Source organism: Lutzomyia longipalpis, chromosome 1 (assembly GCF_024334085.1).
Source record: "Lutzomyia longipalpis isolate SR_M1_2022 chromosome 1, ASM2433408v1".
Taxonomy (NCBI): Eukaryota; Metazoa; Arthropoda; class Insecta; order Diptera; family Psychodidae; genus Lutzomyia; species Lutzomyia longipalpis.
In genome coordinates this window covers 12,674,899-12,690,747 of record NC_074707.1, presented here as the reverse complement: position 1 = coordinate 12,690,747, position 15,849 = coordinate 12,674,899, and the positions used below count along the sequence as shown (strand labels likewise).

The following is a 15,849-nucleotide window of genomic DNA, read 5'->3' as shown; positions in this document are numbered from 1 at the left end:
CATAATTAAATATTTTAAGCATCAATTTCTTTATGCAAATTTTTCTTTAACAAAAATCTGCCTTTTAGAGATACAATTCAGTTCAATATTTGAAACAGTAGATTAGACTAGAGAACGTGCAGTAAATGATTTATGAAAAAAAATCTAGCATGGTGTATTATGTAGGCTTTATCAATATATAATGCATTTTGTTGATGTGCCTACGTTATTATTGCTATGAATATGACAGATGTCAGTTCTGGCAAAACCAATAACCATCTATCCATTGATGAATATCCGTACCACAATGAATTTTGAATACTCGTTCAATTAATCACTCAGAAGAATTGATGATTTATAGTTTTTAAATGTTTGAAATGCATTTTATTGACGACGACGTCATTGTCACAACACTGAAATGATTTGTTGATGTTTTATTGTACTATTTCACATTATACGAATATTTATTTATTATTCATGAGAACAATCATGGAAGTAAAACATTAAGCGATATTTTGCTTTTTCCCCTTATCCGGACACACTCCATCATTGTATTTGTTAAGCCTCTCCCGACGTGCCTCCAAAGTCATCCCAAACAGGGGGGACCATTTTAAATTGATTCATTTCGAAGCGTTTTAAAGTCTAAACTCGAGAGCCAAGAAAAAAAAACTCTTCGTGATTTAGATTTTTGGTCAGTAAAAAGGTTGATTTGTTCAAAAGATTTTTTTTTATTTATTAAATGATTAAAATCGAATCGAAACGATCAAATCAGGGATAAATTAATTTTCATTTACTTTTTGTGAATAAAACTGAACCTTTATTTTATTATGATTAATAATATAATATTTTATGGTCTAATGAATGAAGACATTAACATAACTTAAGAAAATTATAAAGTCCTTTCTCAAATATGTAATGTTGATTTATGACGAAAATTCTGTTGTTTTAGATCAATAGATCAAAAATTTTCCTTTTAAATAAAACAAACAAATACAGAGATTTCCCATAATCGAACAAAATGTTTCTATCAATAATAATGATACTGAAATAAATCGTTTCATGGAATAATTGTCAAATTCAATCCCCTAAATATATATGGGGGTATAAATAATTGCCTGCCATTGTCTGTGCAAATTCAAATTGATTTTGGAGTATGTGTGTGTGTCTTATGTATTGGAAGAATATAAATTTTATACATTTTCAAAACAAGATATGTCATATAAAATGATTTTCATCCAAACGCTGTATACCGTTTAACTAACAGCCCTCCTAGTCTTTTGGGAGATTGATAGGCACCCACGACGAAGGAGTGAGTCGCTCACTCCATCGTATATAACATTCATGGCAATTGAACGTTATGCGCTCATGATTGTTATGTAGAAGAGGGTGATCCATCTCCTCCAATTTCCAGCAGCATCAGCAATGATGGCAATAATGTATATGTAGTATAATACGGCACCCACTGCCTCGGTGTAGTACAGCCATTGAGTGAGCAAGGGTGGAAAGGAGAGTGTATGAGAAAATGCGATGGGCTAAAAGGGTCGTTTAAAAGCGACACAAATCATAAAATCAATAAACACAATATTCTAGTTTCCGTGCTAACGATACACACAAGTCAATATTCATATTTAACTATATATTCACCACATATAGCTCTGAGTCTATTAAGGACCCAAAAGCATCCTGTCTTTTGGAATTTGCTGGACCCGGAGAGTCTGCAACAAATTAGTGCGGTCTTCGCACATTGTAAATTACTCTAAAGGTGCTGTTTTGTAGGGGGTATGGTCGAGGATATGGTGGAATGTGAATTTTCTGTTTTATCAACAACTACAAAATAAATAATTTATCTACATTTTCCTGTAAATTCAATATATTCAAGGATAAATCTAGTACATAAATGTGCACTGTATCCCTAGCACAAAATAATATACCTACATATATAGAGGTTAATTTAGTTAAGTACTTTACTAAAATTAAAATAATCTGTATCAACTTATGGCTATTTATTATATTATGTTCAGCATGCTTAAAAAATTTCTGAAGACTAAAAATAAATCAATTAAACATGCTTGAAACAAAACAGGATAATTGGAGTCGATTCTTTTCTTTAATAGTTTTATAATTTTTTTTTCATATTCTCAAAAATCTGAGATACTGAGGAAATTTTTTGTAGGTTTCTCAAACTCTGACTTTAAAATTGTCTAAAGAAAGCCATTTCTCAACCAATATTCTAAAAAACTTTACAAGAAGTCCTAAAGTCTTCTTTTCATCTAGAATAATTTTTTTTTTATAAAGACAATAATAAATTTGAAAACACAAAATATCAAAATCTTATATCTAGCTTGTGAGAAAAAAAAGATTTTTAATAGAATAAATCTCAAAATGTAGTGAAAAGTATTTTTAGAAGTCCTTTTTAATGCACCCCCAATTTTCCAAAAATTCAAGAATTTTCAATAATTAAAAAAAAAAAAAAGATTTTCTATGAAGAAGATAAAATATTTCCGCATTTTTGTTTATACCAAATTAAAACAAATTGAATTACATTGTGCAGAATTCTCTGTGAATTCATGATTTTCTCAAGCCCTTTTCGTGCAATAATATTTGTTGACTTGTTCGCATATTCGTGGTGCAACCACTCTGACTTGCGAGATGTGCCCCAAAATGGTAGTTTCAGGTTCAAATGTAAGCAAAAAGGACACTGAATTTTCATGTCGTGTTAAGAATGCAATTACTGCAATAGTGAATATTTTCACATGAACTGCTGCTAGATCCGTAGGGAACACATATGCGGTTTCATCCTCTTTTCCCATTTCTCTCTTTTAGTTGAAAAAAAAAAAAGAAAAACCAAGTGCTATTCTCACAAATTGTCTGTATTGAATTTTTGTAACATATGTACACACATAATATGAATGAAAAACAGAGGATGGAGGAGAAAAGCGAACAATATTGCCCGTAGCTAGTAAATTGTTCATATATGAAATTCCCACTCTGCAAAGACTCTCCACCACCCTACACCCGTCCCCCCCTTTGGGTTTTGTGCATGTGGTGTGGGTAAATTTAATGAATCCGAATCGGAAATTAATTCGCGTATAAATGCCATAAACGGACACTCGGGCTGGACAAGAGTGCGGCAATGAAATCACGCTAATGCATTTTCTATGTACTCCTCGGCGGCATATTAGGTGTCGGAGTCCCGGGTGCTCCTCTCTTGCGATATTATTTAAACGTGTGTAATGTGCAAACTACACAACATTCGGGAACATGGTGCGCTTCTGGACTACCAATTTTCAATATGTTGCTGTATACTGACTCATGTTTCTGGTCGTATCATAGCTTTATATTGTTCCCTCTTTCATTTTTTTTTAATTCTCTCTATTCCACCACATTTCTGCACATTTTACCCAGGCAGAGAGGAAAAGGTTGAGTTGGGAGTGAACGAAAAAAAAATGGCAAAATCATGCAAGTTTAATGTCAAGCTGTGGAGCAATTGTATTCCAATTAATTAATGATAACAAATAATCGCTTGCTTTTAGCGCGCCTTTTGCTGTTTTATGTTCTCATTTTTTGCAACTTTTCCATTTATCCAATTTAGCGCTTTAGTGCTTGCGCTTAATGAATTGTTTCCGAGTTATTCATTTTATAAGTGAAATCATGCAAGAGATTGAGGAATATTTATTGACACTTTGCACATGATTTATTGTTTGATTAAAAAAATAATAAATATAAACAACTAATTTAAATTTTTTTTTTGCTCTTTTGTCGGTTGATAAATTTATGGAAAATATTTTAAAACAATTTTCAAAAAAAAAAGTAATAAATAATAATGATAATTATGTATTATTTTTGATCATAAAATTTGTTTAGTAAATAATTTGTCTTTCTGCACTAGTTAATTTATTCTTTTTTTTTTAAATTATATTTAATAAAAATAAAAGCGCATTCAGTCGAAAATGCAATATTTTTGCAGACTATTTCATATTATTTTAAGTTTAGTCTATTTTAATAATGAATGTATTTTTTACTGATTGATGATTTGCTAAAAAAAATAATATAACTATAAAATTCAAAAATTAGAGTTAAGGAATAATTTTGTTAACCGAAAAAATAGAATTCATATCATTTTATTGCTATTTAATAAGGGAATACAAGAAATTTAGTTTTTCATTTCAAAATTGGTTCAAAAATCGTGATTAAAGTCCTTCAGGTTCCTTATCAGATTATCCTGTAGTCAAAAACACATACCCGGTTATATATCAATTAGAACGTATAAAAGATTACAAAGATATAGGAGGAGAAACTTTTGTTTTAAAATTAATTTTATTACCATTCCGTTTAGCAAAACTTTTCTTTTAACCATAACTTTCCCAATGAATTCTTTTTAGGTAAAAATCTGGTTCCAGAATAGACGAACCAAGTGGAAGAAGCAGGACAATGTGTCAAATTCGGAAGTGGCTGAGCATAAGAATACTCCAGCAAAGTCTGGTGACTCCAGGGTATCAAACATCGATAGCCCACCCCCAAGTTCAACATCCCCGAGTCCAATTGCAGCGAAACATGCTGCAACCCCGAAGGCAGTAACTGTTGCAGCTGAGCTGAATGCGAAGTTAACAGCAAAGCACAATAGTTCAAAAGCACGACAGAATCACCATAAATTTGGACTCCCAAATAAGGAGACGACGAAGGTGCCATCAATTGATCTGGACATCGTGCCCAGTGAACCCAAGAAGTTGCATTCGTCATCGGGACGAATGGCCAACATTCTGGCAGATCACGACGTTGAGGCACGACTTGCAGCATCAAAGATCTCAGTATTCAAATCTGGTGCTGCTGTTCCGATTGTTTCGGTCGGCATGACGCGACTACCGCAGCCACAGAGGCCATAGAGAGGATTCTTGATGATTTTTGGACTTGAATTCGGACACTGTCCGATCACTTTCAGTATACGAATTTAATTTATTAGCATATAGAGACAGTGTAGATTTTAGAGGACAGTGACTTGATCCCACGTTCTATCAATATAAAAGATGAAAAAGAAAAGAAAAGAAATGACTATCTGTAATTAGAAGGCATATTAAGAACAAGAAACTATAATTATAATTTTAATGTAAAGAGTGCAATGCAACGAAGTTTAACCGAGAAAAAAATTAACCTAATTAACTAATGGCCAAAATTTTCAAAAAGCGATGAATTTGAAAAAAGAACAATGTTGATATTTTGAGAATTTAGTTGGATAAAAAATGAAGAATCATTGCAAACGTAGCTATATGGAAAAATACGTTTTACTCCTTCTAAAAAGAAAATTATGTTTTTCTTCTGTGTAGAAAATTAAGGGGATATCACAAATTTATCGAAATTTAAGGAAAATGAATTATTTTTCTATCAAAAAAAAAAAAAAATGTCGCGGGAAAGATTGGAACGAAGGCAATTAGTAACGAGAAGTGAGTGTGTAAAATAGGTAATAAGAATCTCAAAAACCTGAATTATTAAAGAAGAAAAAAAGCTGAAATCCTATAGTCAAACATCCTGTGAACTTATTTGCCATAATAAAGTTTCTCTTAAAATTTTAATTCACAGCTGGTAAAAAAAATCTTGAAAGTAAAAAAAAGAAGTATAAATGTTAAGTTAAAATTAGAATGAGATCATAAAGAAAATTTTACTGGAGAAGCTCTCTTAGTACTTACAATTGAAACACATGTGCACGTGTAATTGGAAAAAGTTGTGCCAAATTTTCAGGAGATGAGCAAAAATGAATTTAACCATAAAATGAAGAAAAAAAATAAAATTTCATCTCTATAAACATACTTTTCTTTATTTTTTTTCACATTTTCATTTTTTTTTAAATACAACATGTCCAAAATGCCATCCAATATATCTCTGATCCTTCTTTTATTTTGCCTCAAAATATTCAATTTCTTATCTGAAAATACAGTGTTACAAAAAAAAGTAATAAAGTTAATTACCTTTCTGTCTGATTTCATGTTTTACTCTTAATACTTTTCCAATAAAAAAGAAAAAAGGTTTCACTGTAATATAAGAAATTTTCCATCATAATTGTGGAACTAGCTGGATAAGCAATTTGTTTTAGACAAAACTACGATTCATCAAAAATATCAATAAATTCTTTTTCTTCTTCTCAATAGCACCCCATCTATACATTATGAACAATGGGTATGTTGTATGTATATCTCAATAGACAATATGGTATATTAGACAACATTTTTTTCAATATATAGAATATTGATTAATATTTGGACCCTAATTCGCCTAACATTACACTGTTACATTTTGTTTTTAAACTCTTCATTTTTTTGATACATTTTGTATATAGAACATTCTTTGGATTTTATATCTTTTTTTTACACGAAAAAGGAGTTACATTTTTTATATTTTCTTTTTTCAATAAGGATATGTATCAACAGTAATATATTTTCTTTTTTTCACATTTACAATTTTTTACAACTACAAGTGACTAGTACAAAAAAACGCGATAGAAACCAAAACTATTTTTCTTTCTTTTTCAAATTGAAAAAAAATAAGCAAAAGAACTGAGTATTGCTTTATTATTTTCTCATTTTTTTTATCAATGAAATACTGAAGTTCTCAAGAGATAACTCTATATTAAAAAAATATATATAAGATAAAGATAGTTAAAAATATTATTTTGTAGGTTCTTTGTCAAAATATGAGTTTTTTTTTATTGAATTTTGGAACTTTCAATTAATTTGATAAAAAAGGGATTTTTTAAACATTTATTTAATCAAAATAGATTTTAATGTTCTGAAAAAAAGTCAGCTTATTTCCAAATTTCACATGGTAGCTAAATGTTAAATGCCACAGCATCAGAGCCTAAACAAAAGAACCTACATGAAAATGACTGACCCACCGTAGGACGAGAAATGTCCTCAAAAGCTATTTTTTTCATCTTTTGAATGGAGTTTTAATTCGGTGAGAAACCATTATTTTGGCACTTGGACACCGTCCTCGAGTGATGATGAGCTTTGTTTTTAGGACGCCTTGGGCGGTTGCAGTGATTCTCATACCTTACTCTCTGGTCCCTGAGTCACATGTTTGAAGAAGTTCCGAATGGCGCTCAGATAGTGACTGCAAATGTGACCATAACTCTTGTTGTACCACTCGGGTGTGCGTCCCCTGGAGGGAGAAGGAAAAGATTTAGTTGTGGTGGACGAACAAAACTTCCATTAATCTCATGTATATTACTTTGCATCCACACGTGCCAAATGGACAATCCGTGACTTTCCGCTGCCGCATGGTTCAATTAGGTAGCGCGAAGCCAATACAACACCTCGTACCCCACCTAGGAGGAGGAGAGTTGCATCCTGGTGCTCAACGGATGTCTCCACAATTACACAGGCGCCCCGTGGAAGTTCAGTATTCCACGATCTGTATGAATTTAAGCAAAAAATTATTAAAAAAAAAAACTCTTAAAAAATTAATAAATTCAATTAGTCACAAACCTAACTACGCAATAGTCTGTAATGGATTGCCCCCCACAGACATACTGGAAGATCTCCGACTTCTCATCCAACTGCTCAATAACACGCCACTTGAGGAGGTCAGTGTCCCACAAGTGTCGTTCCTTAACAATATGATGAAGTACTTCCGTTGGTGGTGCCTCCACCTCCACAGTGCACTTCCAGAGCCTCAACGGATGCCCATCGCCGATCTTTTTGTACGCAATGTCCACATGAGGATCCAATGATGGTGATGAAATCCATCCACGTGACTTTTCCCTGCCCTCCTTCATGGCAGCTGTGGTGCACTCATAGAGATACCCACGCCAATCGTGTAGCTGAATGTCCTCACCAAGGGTATTCAGTGTAACAGGACGAGACTCATCGAAATGGCTAAATTTGCACCGTTGCATCTTCTCATTAGAAAACGTAAAGACCGTGCGGTAGTTCTGGATGAGGTACGTGAGACACTCATGGGAGGCCTTTGTCTCACACAATTCTCGCGGATCAGGCAGACCAGCTGGCTTCCGACGACGTGGCGAAACAGAGTTGGATCTTCATAGAGCATAACAAACAAACAAAAAGTCATGTTAGAAAGGAAAGTGCTTTTAAGAGAGGATATGGCACTGATGCGAGAAGCTCTCCATTATACCTGGGACTGATGATACCGCCGTGGAAAATTGATGGTGCCAGACACACAGCTAAATTATTCGCAGTCATTTGATTGAACATGGAACACTCAGACACTTGATTCAAGAAGACAATTAGGGTGTAGAGCACCTCTCTATTTTCATCAGGCAGCAAGAGTACAGCATATTGCACGGCGTCGGGACGCACTTCTGGGGGTAAGTCTGAAAATATCAATTTAACTCATTATAGCGCGCATTTTTACGGATGCCTCTCTTTTGCCTTTTTTCCCTGCGAAAAATACATTTAAATTGCTCTTTGTGAGGATTTCTTGTACAAGTTGTATTTATGTGATTTATGTTCTTTCGTTAATTTGATAGCGAATTTAAATTAAAGAAATATCAATTTATTTAATTGCTTTTGGTTTATTATGTTGTTCTCTTTAATATTTAAAGTTTTTCTTCATTTACTTTTTTCTAGATTAAATAAAAATTCAGGTTGAGAATATTCATAACAATTTGAGAATCTTGAAAAAAAATTCTAGCTTTTATATTAATTCTTAGTTTTGCTGGGCAAATTAAAAATTAATTTATAAAATTAATAGAACCTTTTGATAAAACATTTAAAGCAACAAAATAATTAAGTAAAAAGTAGAATTAGTAAATAACTTACGCTGAAAGATTGCAATAAACGTCTCCGACATTTTACTGGTCAGCAGTGACTCCGGTAGTTCTCTAAAGTACTGCTTAACCATGTCTGCCACATCATAAGCCTGTTGCCCATCAAATAGTGTCACCAATTCGGACTCCTTTGCATTTTCCACCATTCCCTTTATCTTGAAGATGCGACTCTTCACCCCGGACTTTCGGAACAAACCCACTTGGTCGAGAGCATTAGCCTTCAGCCACTTCAGAGCCTGCTGAATTGGCGTCGGGAGGCTATGTCCGGTACGTTGGAGTACCAGCAGTAGTGGTACACCAAAGACTTTCTTATCCTTGTAGTCGGGCGTTTTGATTTTCTTGATGAACTTTGGTAACTCCCAATTCCACCCCGTACGATGTGTGGGGCAGTACCGTTCCATGTGACCAGTAAGTGTGACTAGGGCCAACTTCCTGATGACCTGGAATTGACCGCAGGATAGAGCAGCAAATTGAATACCGCTCTCCCTCTTCTTCGAAGGTTGGGATGAGAGTGGTCGCAAAAGGGACTTCATTTCGGGCTTTTCAGCCGTTTGAAAGCTGTGCCACCGAACAACTGGGCCTCGACTGAAAGGACATTAAAAAAAATTCTTAAGAAAAAATCCTTAATAAAAAAAAATTTAAATGAAATTCTACATACTTTGACCTCAAAATTACTTCTTCATCCTTGCTGTCGCTATCAGTTTTACGTTCCTGTTTCCGAATTGTACTTCGGGATCGCAAACTCCTCTTCTGGAAGGCATCCCGATATTTATCAGACTCTTTGCCGAGATTCAGTGAACCCCCACGTGCTAGTTTAGAAGATTTACTCTCCTTCCCCGACACGGAGGTATCCTTGAAGTATTTATTCTTCCCAGGATGACACTCAGAATCCGACAAAGCTCCTGCATCTTCAACTTTACTGCCACGCTGGAAGAAGCGACGAGCTCTGTTTGGTTTCTTCCTGCCCACGCGAATTGTAACTGAATCCTGACTGTTGGTATCGCTACAATATGACGATGAATCATCCCCAGATTTAGATGAAGTTTGTCCCATAAAGGGTAGAGGACTCGTGCGATTTGATAGTGAACGGTAGTGATGAGTTTTCTTGCCCATAGCATGCTTAGGGCTGAGACGATTGGGATCCGTGAAGGGCAACCGTAGTTCATTGGTATTAACAAAGAGATGCTTGGGAGACATGACGGTTGGACTAGTTGGTACTGGTGAGCATGGATGCGAGAAAACATCCACGCACTTCAAATCACTCATCTTCTGGTTCATTTGGCTGAAGTCCAGCACCTATTAGGAAAAAAGTATTTTTAAGAGTTTTTTTATAATAAAATTATTTAATTTAAAGCTCTTTGATAATTTTGTTGCATTTTTGCACATTATATATTTGAAAAATTATATATAAAGAGCTTTAAGAGCTTGTTATAACAGGACGTGCCATTCCGAATACAACTCGAGCTCTGAGAGAAAATATATTACTTCTACAAGTAGAATACTACATTTAATTGAGACACAAACCTGTGGCCCGCTGATTATAACACCCTCCTTATTTTGGCGTTTTCTGCGCTTCGACTTGATGGATTCAACACGCCGTAGGAAAGCTTTGGCGCCATCTCTGAGTCTCTCACTACCTGTTCTACGGAACTTTGACTGGATCATTTCTTGGTCACTGAATCCACCACTCTGTGGTCCACCACAGTAATCAAATGCGTCCGTGCTGAAGTGAAAATAAATTTGAAAATATGTTGAAACGACTTTCAAACGAACTCTCGCGCAACTGCAGGGAAAATTTTGTACCTTTCCGGCGAGGATTCTCGCGAAGAAATGTTGAGCTTATCCTTGTTCTTGTCACCTTTAACCGGTGGTGGCGGCATATCCATTTCACCCACACGCGACCACCTCCTACTCTGCGGCTGGAACGTCCAATTCTCACTCAATGCGCAACTATCGTCATCAGAGTCGTCATTCTGCTGGGGAAAAACATGAAAGAGTTTCCACTGTATAAATCGTGCACATTCTACTTTCATCGTGTCTTTATTTGATAATTATAGTGTCACTGTGGAGGCACAAAATACCTCAGACACACGTGAGTGCTTTATTGCAGAGGGATCAAAACACTTTTCACACTCTCTCTCTTTCGCGCCATCCACATCCCCGCCTATGAAAGTAACTCCAAAAGGCATTTCGTGGGCAATGGATATATTTCCAAAGAGAAGAATGACCTGGAGCAATCGTCGTTCGTCACACAATGCCTTATTAGACTTGATGATGGTTTGCCAGTGAAAGAATCTGCACGCCATGCGGAGTGCCAACAAAAGATGATGGAGCAGAAGCAGGTACACCAAGGGGAGGGCAAGAGGTGGCACGATAGACACGACTTAATAATGAACTTAATACGTCTCACACTGGGTGTTTATAATCGAAATCCACCGTGCAAATAGCATTACAGCAATTTACATATGAATACACTGAAATATTATATGTATATGCCGTCAAAAAAGTGATGATGCATACTCATAGTCGTAGAAATGATATATATTCATTATCTACAATACTACCTACAAAAAGTGTCTCTTGGAGAATGTTGGAATTTAATCCACAAAGATGTTGATTCATTTTGTAGCAAAACTTACAACATTGCCGCAAAAGACGATTAACTTCAATAAATTTTAAATATCTCCCATAGAGTTTATGAGTCTCTAATGCAAAAGCTCACTGCGTATATGGGAGAATGGGGTGAAGTGGATAAATATTCTTTAGAGTGCCAATGCTTTTATTATTTATGACTGAAAATTTTAAATAGACTTTAGGGAGTTTTTAGTCCTACAACTTTCTCATGGGCCATTTGCTCGCTATTTTGCTGAGAAATGCATTTTCTTAGCTTTTCCGTAACCCTTTACATAAGCCCCTACCCCTACTAAACTAAAATTTGTTCTAAGTTTTGTAAACCAGGGAATTAATTAAAAAGTACTTACTTATAAAACTTTTGACTGATTCTAGATAATCATTTTCTTGAATCTTTTATATTTATGAACGTCCCTTATTACATTAAATTTATTTAAATCAGATAGTAGATCTACTAAATAATAGTTCTAAAGCTTGAGATCCTAAAATAAATGTTGAAGTCTTTCTAAATAAACAGGTAAAAACAAAAAAAATATATCAAATCCTTTTTCAAGGTACAAAAAGAACATACAAAAGAATTCAACTATAGGTATTGAAAAAAAATCAATTTTTCATTAGAGAGAAATGCAGGCAGAATGAGAAAAATCATTTATAGCGAGGAGATATTTAAATGTAAATTAACCTGAGTGGAAGGACAATCATCGGGGAAATAAATCCTTTGACTATTTTAGTATGAAATTTCTATTAATAGCCCAACCTGGTGTAAAGGCCTTCGAGAATTTCTCTCACACTGCGGGAAAATTTATAAATGTTCTTGAGCAAGGAAGGAGCCAAAACATAATCAATAAAACAAAACGCTCTCGGCCGGTGATAAACATTTTTGGATTTAAAATAAATAGATGACGATAGCAACAACCACGAAACTGTGTAATTGCGCTTAAAGCCCACGCGTTAACTTTTCAATTTCACTAAAATTACATATTGAGCATAGAAGCAGATGGACAATGACCCAATTCCCTCAAATCGCATTTGGCTGACATAGAAAGACGACGAAAGAATGAGTACCATATTCCAACACTTTTGTGGAATTTGATGAACAAAGAAAGAGACAGCGAAGATGAAGGTGGATTGAAGAGAGGAACAGCAAAAAAAAAATTTAACTTACAGTTCCATGTTTGTGTGTTCCATCCAGTCGCATAGTAGCACAGCGGTTTAGAGCCACGAGTCGCCGGTAGAGTGACTGCAGGGGATCATTTTCCAGGAAGGGATGATCTTGTGCCACGTTGCTTAAATCTATGGGAAACTGAAGATCTGGAAGGGAGACAAACAGCAGGAAAAATATTAATGATCTGAGAGACAACAAAAAAATTAAGGTTTATCAGTAATCTTGAGTAGAGAGAGAGAGGAGTTTAAAATTTTCAACATTTCACTCAAAGTCGTTAAGATGAAAGAAGATAAATTGATAATTTATCTTATTTGTTTCCTTAGGCATTATTTTGTGGTTAAATAATAGCAGTTTCTTAGTTTTAAAATTAATTCTTTATTGCAAAATATTTTCAGTCCGAAAGAGCATAGAATTAAGGACAAAGAATTTATGTTTGAAAGAGTTCTGTATGCTACAGTGTTAAGACAGAATGCAAGAAAAAAGTTAATCGCAACATTAATCATCAAGACATTTCTCGATGTTCTATTTTATATTTTGATACAATGCAACACTTCAGCAGCGATACCTCCCAATTTATGCACTCGTAAGGCAAAGCAAAAAAAACTGCCTCCGCATTCTAAATTAGTTCCACTGATATATTTCACATGAAAATGAGAAATATTCTATTACGAAATGAAAATATTCTCACGATAATTTAATCTAGTCACTTTTTCATTAATTCATCCTCACTCACTCAGTGGGATAGCTGCGTCCGCCTACACAAATACCCCAACAAATATATTTGCGTGAAATTTGAAACGTTTTGTTGTCTAAAGGATTCTTCACTTCCTAAACGTGAGGCCACCAAATCAATTTAATTTCAATTATACAAGACTGTTCTCATTAAGTCTGCAACAATCGTTAATACGAAAATAATAGATCGCTCACTGGTGTAGCCTTGGAGGAAAAAAAGGCAAATGGCCTGAGCATGACTGTTTAAAAACATTTTGTGGGAATTTTACTATTTCAGCATTAACAAATAACCTCCCATAAAGCGCCATGAGCAAAAATTTGCAAAAAAAAAGAAGTTTAGACGATTTAGGCAAATTTTATTTTAGTCCAAAATAAAATAAGTTCAGAAGATATTGGACACCGCAATCAGGTTATTTCTAAAGAATTTTCTTGGCACGTGAGTGAAGTAGAATGTCCAAATGTTGGCACTGATATATCATCCCAAAAAAAATTAAATAGTCAGGTACAGTATGTTTGTTACAAACGTGCAGGTAAAAATATTTAAATTCGCTTCTTTAAAAAAAAATATTTTCTATATAGAAATTTAAGAAAAAACATGTCTTTTATGATATAATGCTTGTATTTAGTCTCAGATATTAAAAAGAAAATACCATTAAGGGCATTCTTGAGGCGCTAAAATTTTCCAAGCATTCCTCTTACCAAGGGAAAGCCTCAAATTAAACTGGAAATTGTTTTACATTCTTTAATTTTATGGCGTAAAGGGAGCCAAATTGTCTGGCAAAATTGATGAAATGATGCCTCCCAAAAAAAAAAACACCACCACTGAAACGCTTCAGTAGCTATTAATACACATTGCGAGCATAAAAGAAGGAAAAATAATTTATACATCGACTGTATAGGATAAATTTATTATCTTTATTCATTTAGCGGAGATGTTTCAACGTATTTGAGAAAATGCAATTTCCGCATTTTCCTTCATTGCTCTTTTTTTTTACACCAAATTGAATATTTTAAAACCACAAGCAGAGGTACTTTTTTTCTTCAATAACATTCATAAGGACAGATTTGCATTTTCCTTCATTTTATTTATTGCAATGACGTTGATTCACTCAAAATGCGAAGCAATATTGAGATTTTGATGAAATTGGAAAAGGAACTGGAACGTCTATAGAGACGTTAAAGTACACAACATTGTAGAGCTCAAATCAATATTTTTCTTGAATGGTTTTTCAATTTATAAATAAAATTAATGTGATGATATTTTGCGGAAATTTCATAAATAGCCCATATCGTGCAATAAACTGCGGTATAGAAATGTGCAGTGTATGACGTAATGAAAAGTGCGTGTTGATTTTGTGGAATGCGTATAAAATTCTATATAGCAAAAACGTTGAAGAGAATCCATTCTAATATTAGATGAAAATCTCTTATGGGTGTCGACGAACGCGTGAAAGTTGCAAGAGAAATTTTCTAAAATATATGACACCATATAGCAAACTCCTTTAACTATAATAAGAATATTCGAAATAATTCACTATGGGCAGAAGTGGGTTAAAATATCGCGCACACATGTCAAATGGGACTTTATTCATTATGATAATATGTTTTCTCGCTCCTTTGAAGAGTGCCCCAGAATTTTCTTTTTGTCAAAAAAATGTGTTTGGAGAACTTTTCATTCTGTATGGAAATGATATATTTACACTAGTTTCACTGATCTGTTTTACTTGAGTTCTTTTGGTTTGTAAAAGAAAATACCACAAATGTGTGACATACGGGTTAGTTCTTGGGTTAGTTTTCTTTTTCTCGGAACATTTAATAACTCAAAGTTCAAAAAAATATATAATATTCAACCTGATTTTTTCTCTCATAATAAAATGTGACATGTAGAATATTTCATTCATAGAGCATCAAAAGAATACACCGAACATAGAGGTGATGACATTTATGGCAAAAATAGGTCGTTAACAATCAATAAAAGTCCACAACATTTTCATTAGAAGGCTTCTTTAAAAATTAAACGAGAAATTTTATACGAAAAGATTGTTTTAAAAGAACTTATTAGAAAGTTCTTTTTTTTTCACTACACCTCCATTCCTCCTTAATAACTATTAATGACTAAGGTTTCATTTTGCGAACTGTTACATACATATTTATGGTTTTACTACAATAACAATCTGCTTTGAATTAACTCCAGAAACTATCCGGTTTGCGTAAACTTTTCCCTCATCATTTGAATAGTAAAAGTCCTTTCTGCATTGCAGATGGGACGATAGAGTCAATAAATGCCATCGGAGAACATTGAGAACAGAAATAACCCATTGGACTCTTCTCCACATACATTCATTAAAATTGCACATTATGAAATATCCCTTAAAGTTTAATACCGCAGAGAATGGATGAGAACGAGGATGTAGCCTTCATTCTCATGGGACATTTTACGAGGCGTGCACGGAGGCGGAGGCCTGATGAGCCAGGTGATGGCGAAATACAGCAAAAGGGTTGGTTTGTCACACAGAGACTGCTCTCATGATATTAATAGGACAAACATAAACATACATATAAG

The 15,849-nt window shown here is 34.2% G+C and overlaps 2 protein-coding genes across 9 annotated transcripts in view; one reads left to right on the top strand and one right to left on the bottom strand.

The window, feature by feature from the left end:
• LOC129789278 (homeobox protein DTH-1) overlaps nt 1-5,776 on the top strand; it is a 57,078-nt gene extending 51,302 nt beyond the window's left edge. For all 7 annotated transcript variants that reach the window (XM_055825995.1, XM_055825956.1, XM_055825946.1 and 4 more), the window contains exon 6: nt 4,362-5,776. In XM_055825995.1, coding sequence (XP_055681970.1) covers nt 4,362-4,862 — 501 coding nt within the window. In that variant the 3' untranslated portion in view covers nt 4,863-5,776. The remainder of the gene's footprint in view (nt 1-4,361) is intronic.
• Nucleotides 5,762-15,849, bottom strand: part of LOC129788248 (uncharacterized) — a 48,012-nt gene continuing 37,924 nt past the window's right edge. Inside the window, exons 9-17 of one of the 2 annotated variants that reach the window (XM_055824275.1) lie at nt 12,555-12,700; nt 10,562-10,734; nt 10,283-10,481; nt 9,417-10,054; nt 8,751-9,343; nt 8,104-8,302; nt 7,455-8,006; nt 7,198-7,380; nt 5,762-7,128 (exon numbers count right to left, since the gene is read on the bottom strand). In XM_055824275.1, coding sequence (XP_055680250.1) covers nt 7,014-7,128; nt 7,198-7,380; nt 7,455-8,006; nt 8,104-8,302; nt 8,751-9,343; nt 9,417-10,054; nt 10,283-10,481; nt 10,562-10,734; nt 12,555-12,700 — 2,798 coding nt within the window. In that variant the 3' untranslated portion in view covers nt 5,762-7,013. The remainder of the gene's footprint in view (nt 7,129-7,197; nt 7,381-7,454; nt 8,007-8,103; nt 8,303-8,750; nt 9,344-9,416; nt 10,055-10,282; nt 10,482-10,561; nt 10,735-12,554; nt 12,701-15,849) is intronic. The other variant, XM_055824276.1, reaches the window with a different exon arrangement.